This window comes from Prunus avium, chromosome 3, assembly GCF_965620075.1.
Source record: "Prunus avium chromosome 3, drPruAviu1.hap1.1, whole genome shotgun sequence".
NCBI classification, from domain to species: domain Eukaryota; kingdom Viridiplantae; phylum Streptophyta; class Magnoliopsida; order Rosales; family Rosaceae; genus Prunus; species Prunus avium.
In genome coordinates, this window is record NC_142286.1 from 26,005,850 (window position 1) to 26,015,264 (window position 9,415).

General features: G+C 35.2%; 1 protein-coding gene across 1 annotated transcript; it reads right to left on the bottom strand.

The window, feature by feature from the left end:
• Nucleotides 1-6,574: 6,574 nt before the first annotated feature.
• On the bottom strand, nt 6,575-9,212 carry LOC110767843 (wax ester synthase/diacylglycerol acyltransferase 11-like). Its single transcript, XM_088250078.1, has 5 exons — nt 8,946-9,212; nt 8,254-8,811; nt 7,642-7,989; nt 7,364-7,501; nt 6,575-7,032 (listed from the first exon to the last, which is right to left on the bottom strand). The coding sequence occupies exons 1-5, from the start codon at nt 9,132-9,134 to the stop codon at nt 6,874-6,876; spliced, it is 1,392 nt and encodes a 463-aa protein (XP_088106204.1). The 5' UTR covers nt 9,135-9,212; the 3' UTR covers nt 6,575-6,873.
• Nucleotides 9,213-9,415: the final 203 nt, after the last annotated feature.

Sequence of the window (9,415 nt, forward strand, 5' to 3'; positions counted from 1 at the left end):
GATACGTTTAGCTTTCCTGAAGCTAAGACTGTTTTACTATTCCACTAGTGTTTTGTAATCTAGATAGACAAATTTGGCACTTCACCTCGAATGGCCGCTATTCTATTAAAAGTGGGTATTGGTTAGCAATAGAGAATAAATGCCTTGCTGAGTCTTCTGCAGGCACCGGTGGGAGTTCCTCTTCTTCACTTTACTTATAGAAGCATCTATGGAAACTCAAAATCCCTCCCAAGGTATTACATTTCCTATGGTGTTTGGTGAATAACATCCTCCCTTCAAGGGAGGTTCTCTGAGGAGTTTTGTTTTCGTTGTCATGCTCGGAGTCATCTGTCCATGCTCTATTTTATTGTGGATTTAGTCGACAAGTCTGGGAAGCTCTACCTTTTCCCCATGGTTTTCTTGATCTGCAAACTCATGACCTGATGGACTGGGTCCCAGCAACCTGGCATATTCTTTCTAGAGAGCAGCTTTTTCATTTTGCTATCACAAAGTGGACGTTTTGGACTGAACAGAATAATATACTCTTTGGAGGTAACCCGTTATGCGGGTGAAGAACTATGACATGGAACTTAAAGCCGTTCAAGTAGGGTGTCATAAGAGCACTTCGTTTCCAGCCACCACAGCAAGGCTTTTGTAAACTGAATGTTGATACTGCCGTAGATATGCAAAAGGGGTCCAGGGGTGTTGGCTGTGATGTCCGTGACTCTCTCGGCAGTCTAGTTGGTGCGGTGTCAATGCAGCCCCCTGGGAGAGTTTCATTCCTTGCCACTGAGTTATATGCTATCAAAATTGGTTTGTCTTTTGCGCCCTTGACGCTACCTTTATCCCATTGGTTGTGGAATCTGATAGTCTTCTTGCCGGTCAACTGGTGACCTCTGATGTGGATGGAGGGTGGATTAGTTGATGAAATCAGAAATATGTTGAAGTCGGGGCCACCGGTTGCAGTCCAACACATATCTCCTAAGGCAATATGTTGGCTCACAGGATTGCTTAATTCAATCTTCGTTTAGAGGTTTCAGTCAAATAATATGCGTAGAATATTTTCAAGTTATATTTCATTCTCTAAAAGGAGGTATTTATAATACAAGGATGTAACCCTAGTAGGGTTAAATTAGGAAACAAGATAAAATCTTAATTACACAATATATGTACAAGAAAGTCAAAAAAAATAAACAAGTAGCAAACGTTGACCTAACAATTAGTCAAGCATAAAATATTAAATTTAAACACAGTAAAGATAATAGAATTATCCAACAATTATTGGAATAGTTTCAGAAAAAATTTCTACAAATAATTAGGCAAAATTTAGACTATATAACATCTCAATTAGAAGATAATAATTATATAAAAAATTATGATTTCCTAGCAAGAAAGAAATAAAAGACCTCATAGAGACAACAAACCAAAACAAGTGGAACTTCAATCATTAGAAATTATTGAGTAATTAAAAATAGAAGTATAAAAAACACAATTAATATAAAAAACCTTAACTGAGCAGGTATAAACATTACATAATAAAATAGATAGACTTTTAGGTTAATGACATATTCAAGAACTAATAATAAATATATCAAGGCATTACAAGAAGTCAGACAACGAACAAGTAAGATTTTCAGATTGCACAACCAGTGTCCTTGCAGTAATGTTCCAATAAGGCAAAATAATATCTTTATTCAACTTGTTATAAATTTAGCTGAAAAATTCGACCAAATAGAAGAACATATAGCATAAATTAATCAAGTAGTTCATAATACTTCTTCTTCTACATTGCCTAATTAAAGAATTAATGTGTAAATTATAAAGTTTTAGTTTAAGAACTAAGAATTATATAAGAAAAAGGTAAGACAAATCCATTTGATAATAGTAAATGGAACTCTTCACAAGAAAATGAAAAGAAATAAGAAGAACGGAAGATATATATACCCTAGTGAGCATTATATAATTTCAATAAAATAGAACCCTAGTGATGAATTTCTTGAAAATTTCTAGAAAAATAATATAATTTATATCAATTAGGAAGATTTGAAAATAAAACAGTATTGTAAGTAGCATTAGTCAACATGCAGTAAGTTATATAAATAAATGAGCTCTTAATTTACTTAGTAACTTATGAATAGAATAGCTCAAAAAATATAAACAAATCCATATAGTAACTACTATGATTAACTAGAGCACAAGTGGGAACTAAAGCATTAGTTTATGTATATGATGATAGATGAGATAACCATCAACATGCAGCTATAGCCACAACAAAAGTAGTACAAACTTAGCAGTTATAGTATGTATTCCTAATTATGTCATGAATATTAGAGAATTTAGTAAATATATGAAAAGTAAGTATAAAAACAAAAAAATATAATATAAAAGGTGAATATAAAAAATTAAGTACTAGTTTTGTTTTTTTTTTTTCATTTGCTAGGGGAAGGGGGTAGGAAAGTTTTGATAACTTTAATTACAATTTAATGTAGAATTTCAAAATTTAGTACAAACTTTTGGTAGTAAACATTTTAATATGATAGAAGCAAAATCAATAGATAATAGTTTTTTAGAAGGAACATAATGGACATTACCCAATTTACAAGTAGTAAGAAATAAACAATATGATAAAGCGCAAATATTTCAAAATCATATTGGAGAAGCAATTGTAAATTTACTAATCCATGTGTGTGGCCAGAGTCGTGTGAGGGAGAGAGAAATTGCTAGGGGTTTTGGAATTACCCCATGTATTTGATGAAGCCATGTGTTTATAGTGCCCTTGCCTTCTAGGGTTTTTCAGAGAATAATTCTCATCCCTTAAATGGAGAGATTGGATCAATTAGAGATTTAATGAAGATCAAATCCCTAATTTATGGAATTATCCCTATTTTAAGTCTAAACAATTGACAGAGAAAAACTCTAGCCGCACCCTGGTCCCCTTTCTCCTTGCCGACAACCAATTGCAAGGAAGCTAAGGAGGGAGGTGGCCACTGCCCATCCTCCCTTCCGCCCATCTTCCCCTTACTCTCCTCATCTCCCCTTCTTTTTCTTCCATCTTTTCCCTTCCTCTTATCCCCTCTTATCCTCCCCTTCCCCTCCCCAAATAGTCTAGATCTGTTTTGATCTAGGTCTGTTTATCTGTTTGTTTTGTTTGGTTGTTTTTGCAATGTCCTAGGTGGCTGGTGTTGTCTTTGCCTCGGTGGCGACTACAGTAGTGATGCTGGATTGTGTCTCTCCTCGGGATAGTTGTGATACCTGGTGGCTGATGTTTTGTCTCTATTTCAACGAAGACGGCAGCAGCGATACTAGTGGTAGTTGTTGGGATATGGTGCTCTTCTCTACTCTGCACCAACCAAAGAACTATGCTTGGTCATAGAAGGTTTTCTTTGTCAGGTTCTGAGTTGAAGTGGAGTGCTTCTCAGGGGTCTTTTTACTGTTATTTTTGTGTTCCTCCTCAATGTTCTCTCTTGATTTCTACTATGGTATGCCTTGCAGTTTGTGTGGGTGTCAAAGGACTATGATTTTGCTCATAGAAGGCTTCTTTTGACAATTGGGATGTTCTACGGCTCTCATGTGGGTTTACTATTTGGGGTTTCTGCGGTCCTCTCATGTGGGTCTACTGTGTCGGTCTCTAGTTGCAGTTCTCGTTGGAGGTCTTTCTGTTAGTTTTCATTTTTGATTTGTTCTATTGTAATTGTCCAAAGTGACCTAAATCGGACTCTCTTATTAGTCCCATGAGGTTGTCCTAGGAAGGTTTTAACAATGCCACTGTATCATGTCGCTCTTTGTATGTCTTTGGTTCTATGAATGAATTCTCTGTAAAAAAAATAAATAAATAAAAGGTCTAAACAGTTTACCAATTAAATAGTGCACAATTGTTGACTTAAGGAATATCAATACCAACTTGTTTACCAATTTTTGGATACCAACACATGTGGCACATGACATGGCAACCCATGTCATCTGTTTTAATTACATAATTTGTTATATAAAAAAATAAAAGAATTTCACATAGATAAAATAAAAACAAAAATAAAAATAAAGAAACGAAGCCCAACGATTTTAGATTTATTAGGGATAAACTCATATTTTCTGTCTTCCTCCTTCCCCCTGAAAAACCCTAGAAATTAAATAGTCCTCCATTGAAGAACTAAAGCTCTTATCGCAACAGTATATCGCCACCAAAACGCCGTCGACGTGTATGTACTTGAGCAATTGTTTATCAGTTGTTTGTTTCTCTCATAATCGTTGCTATTTGACGCCAACGAGCTGAAGACGAAGGTGGAAGAATTGGAGTCGTAGGTACATAGAGAGTCAAACAAAGTCAAGGTCAAAATGGTCAACCATCTAGACATCTAGAGCACTACCGTGTCCGTGGAGCAAATCGCAAAACCCCACAATTTGTCCGTGAATGGGTATGGGCTCGAGGTCAATGTGAAGATTAGGGCTCAATTTGAGGCATTGATTTTCAAGGACTTCAATTTGAAGGTGAGGTCAGGCAAGAGTGTGACATTAGTGGGGCAAAGTGGTTATGGTAAAAGCTGTGTGGTTTATCTGATACTCAGTTTTACGATTCGCAAAAAAACGAAGTTTTTTTTGCGGAATTGGCTCCAGCAATAGCTGTTGGTTTTGCAAGGCATTGCAAACATGTTTGAGTTGAAATCCACATTAAAAAACTAGAGTTCCTTGAAGGTCTTTATAAGGCTTACTCTTGGAAATAAAATAGTTTGGATTGGGCTATGCAAGTGGCCCAATTGATTGGCTTGTGGGTTTGGCCTTTGAGTCAATGCCTAATTAGTTGGGTCAATGGTTAACTAATATATATAAATAATATATATTTAATAAGTCAAAAGATGGGCATTGGGCTCTATAATTTAAATTAAACCCAATTAATTAACCAATTAATTATTTATTTGAATTATTTTTTAAAATTCAAAAGTCAGATAAGTTTTGTTTGATTGGGTTTGTCGTTATCTGATACATGTTCCAACAGGTATCAGCCACTCCATATAAACACGAGCCATGGTTTTGTTTTAACACATCAAATCGCAAATAACATTCAAAGTCATCATTCCTATATAGCCTGAGAGATAAACACACAGATTTCCCCAGAAATCAAAGCCGTAGTGCTAGGACTTTGATTTTAGATAGTTGTATCTTGGTGGAGCAGACGCTTGCAGAACTACAAGTACTGAGTAGGGGCGAAATTATGTTTCAAGGACATTGCAATTCTGCAAGCCTCTATCTGAAAGAACAGTCAGTTTTTTTTTATACTTTTACTGCCTTGTTTAATTTTGTTATTTTATTTATTGTGTAATTTAACTGTTAAATTAAATTAGTGTAATACTGATGTTGTTCTTCCAACAATAGCAACATAGGATCTATGATCATCACAAAAACAAAAAATGAACCAACAAAAAGCTACTGAAAGTCATGATTGATGGTTAGTCTATTTTTGTCTGAATTGAGGATAGGTTTACTCATATTTATGTAGGGGCTTTGTTCATCACTTGTATCATTGTAATTCTTTTCATTTGAAAAAAAAAAAACCATATATGATATATACATCAGACAGAGAGATTGCAATTGTTTAAAAATTCCTGTACAAATATGAATTCTATTTCTTATGGCATCTAGATGTGTCAATATGACCTCTCCTTTGTACATCTGAAAGTTGAGGAAAAGAAAAGAGATATTTAGTCATATACCCATTCTTAGCACTTACCCTACATCATTTAATTTCTATAAACAAACCCAAAAAAAACCCAAAAATTGATAGTTGGCCTTATTGAATTTAATTTTGTTTATTAAATTACTTTGATGCCCTATTGAGTGTTTTGTGTTTTTTTTATAAAGTTTTGGGGTTGGGTTTGTTTTAAGAAATCAATGGCAATTTTGTAATTTAAAAGAAGTTAAAAGCCTTTTTATTTTGTTGTAAATGGGCTTTGGGTGTATTTCTAAAGTCCATTTCATATAGGGTTTTTTTATAATTCGGGCTCCTATATTGAGTATAAAAGTGAATCTCCCGAAAGAGAAAAACACAATGAAAATTCATAAGAAAACTTAGAATACAATTCATATTAAATGGAAGGATTGCTGAATTCCTTCAATTCTTCAATGGAAGGACTACTGAATTTCTAGGGTTATTCAGAGAGGAAGAAGGGTTTATCCCTAAATCTAAAATCTCATTGGGTTTCTTTTCTTTCTATTTTTATTTTATCTGTGTGAAGTTCTTTTATTTTTTTAATAACAAATTATGTAATTAAAACATATGAAATGGCAGATGACATGGGTTTCCATGTCATGTGCCACATGTGTTTTTTTTTGGGACGAAGTGCCACATGTGTTAGTATCCAAAAGGTGATAAACAAGTTGGTGCATGTAGCATTATTGAAGGAATATTTCCATTATCCATGCAGCGCCTCATGATTGGTTGCCGAAATATTTACTCTCACAATTGAGTCATGACATAAGGCTAAAGCAAAAGTGACAAAAATGCACGGACTGAATACACTAAAAATTTGCAGTTGAGCTATCGCAAGATTTGCAACATATCAGAACCTTCCTTCCCCTAACAAAAAATATTTGAAGAATGAAATTGCATAAATTCTTTCTTATTAATTTCAGACTTTTATATTTAAAAAAATAAAATTACAGTTTACAAAAATAATAATAATAATAATTCAACAAAATAAAGCTCTTTTTATTATTATTTTAAATAGTGGCGGAACTTCAACATCTTTTTTTTTTTTTTTTTTTTGGATACAACGATACTACTCTAAAGGGTGGGGGCTCAAGTGCCAATGTGCACACATGAGATTTCGAACTGGGGTGCCATGGGGGAAAGGGGAAAGTCACCACCAATGTGGTAGAACCCATTGGCCCTTCGACGTCTTCTTAATTCTTCAGCTTCGGATTTTTGTTGGAGTCTTTGACTATCATGTCCAAGGCATTTTCCATGCATGACTTTAACTTTTGTGGATCTATGACACCTTTTTCCATCTTGAAGGCTAGCCTCACCTTTCCCATATAACTTACAATGGTTATGTCAAAGCCCTGCAAATCCATGGTGGTCATGTTATACTAGTTGCTAAATGCCAGAATGGGGAAAACTAATAATACAAATTGAACTTGAAAAATACAGAAGAAAGTTCATTGATATCAACATCTTTTTCTTTTCTGTTGAACCATGCATTTAGTACTTACTTGTTTAAGGAATGAGTGAAGCCAATATACTCTTATATCCCAGACAGAAATCCACTTACAATTAAACCTCTAACTAATAAATTACATGGGGGTATTTTGGTCATCTAAAATTATAATAAATCAGATCTTGAGCTTGATAAGCCAAATTTACTATTACGGAATATGTGGTGAAGATTCTTACCTGAGGTAAACCAGGAACCAAAAAGTAGAAACCTTTAATTGGATGATTAGCCAGAGACATCTTCTCCACGGGACCAATCATATTTGAGATTACCATGCTCGAGTTCTTCAATGTGCGATGAATGTATCTGCTGGCTGCCTGCAAAACTAACAATATGTTAACACTAAAAGAAACAAATCTGAATTTGAGCTCTGAAGGAGATTGAATTAGTTCAAATTAATCGGGGTCGTTAAGTGACAGCGTAACGTAAATCATATTGTAGTCTTCACTTTACTAACCTCATGGCTTCCAAATTTGTTCACAATCTCCAACAGCCTACTAGTGAAATAAGCAGCTAAAGAGTTTTTCTTCCTGTTTATCATTTTGTGTGTGTTCCTGATAAAGTCCTCCGCATTTGAGAGTTCAGTTAAATTGGGTATGGGTACATGCAAGAATGTAAAACGATTTCCCCATGGCATCTTGCTGTTGGGTTTGATCATCTCCTCAATTGGCATATAATCCCCCATGATCCTTGTGTTCAGCAACACCATTGCTGTACAATCTGCTGTGCTTGAACTTTGGTCAATCTCTTGCATGTACAGTCGAGTTCCGAAGAAGATCATCCCGGTGAGAACATCATTTAGAGTCTAATAAAGTCAGTAAAAAAAGTTAATTACATTGTATAAATGTGGAAGAACCGCTTCCCTAAATTTTGTAATGTGACTTTTTTTTTTCTTTTTTCTTTTTTTTGGTCTAAACCACGAGATGGTCCTGGATGGGCCCCAACTATGGGTGGCACCTTTAAGCCTTAAAACAACTTTAACACTACGTACTATAAAGATTCAGGAAGCCAAGTATGAGAAAGAAAAGACATTACACATATAAGAGTCCTAGTAGTTGAGTCATCTTACCACTCCAAGCTTGTTCTTGATTGATTTAAGTTGATCAAGAGAGAAGGTCATAGTTGCTATAGTACTTGGCCGAAACTCAATTGCATCATTGCTCGACTTGATTGGTGTTGGATCATCTTCTTTCAAGGTCTTGGAAATGCCCCACCAAAAATCTGAAATTGTGTTGCATGCAGATGAGAAAATCTTAGTCACAAAAAAATTATCCCTCTTCTTCGATTCTGACCGCTGTCGTGAAGGAAAAGTTAAGGGGAGAGAAGGGTTGTCAGCTCTTTGTAGAGTAGAAATGAGAGCACCCATGAGAGAGTAGCCATCTCCTAGAGCATGGTGAAACTTGAAGATTATATTCCCAGCTGCATTGCTAGTTGGGTACTTGATAATATGAACTCCCCATAGTGGTTTGCCTTGTGGATATCTTTCTGTTGATAACTTTGACAAATATTCCTCAAGATACTCGTCATATGATTCAGGCGACAGGTTGGAAGGGAAAGTAGGGATGTTAACGTGATCTTCAAGCTTCACTTCGACCCTTTTCCACTCTTTCTTTCCATCATTTTCAACCTGTTTCAAAATCAAATATCGCTCAAGTTTTCAACTTCGTCTATGATAAAACTTATAAACAAAATTCACACTGGGTGATATATTATTATAAATTGAGAGAGAGAGAGAGAGAGAGAGAGAGAGAGAGAGATCACCATGACAGAGGAGAAACGGGGGCTGATGGGGAGGAAGACGTTCTTAAGCAATGACATTGTTTGAGACTCGATATCGATTGGAATCTCAAATTCCAGAACCGCAAGAACCGAAAGAGTTATCACATCACTACTGAAGTACTGGCCATTTGGGCTCACTGGCTCTAGTCCTTCCAAGTTCTCGAACACCATTGTCTTTGCTTTTACTTGAAATTATACTTCCTTCATAACACATCGGTTGTGCATTTATAGACATTCCCCCGATTCTATCTTCTTCCCAAAAAAACAAAAAAACATATTTAATATTTGGTAGCTGCTATGATTCATGATCATTGTCCTTCCAATTGAGGTGACCCAATATTAAATCGAGACACGTCCAATTACTTTTCACCTTTTTTTTTTTAAATAGCTGTATCTATATATGTAAATCAAAGGCGGAGAATGATGAAACATTCAAAATACCAGAAAATGCC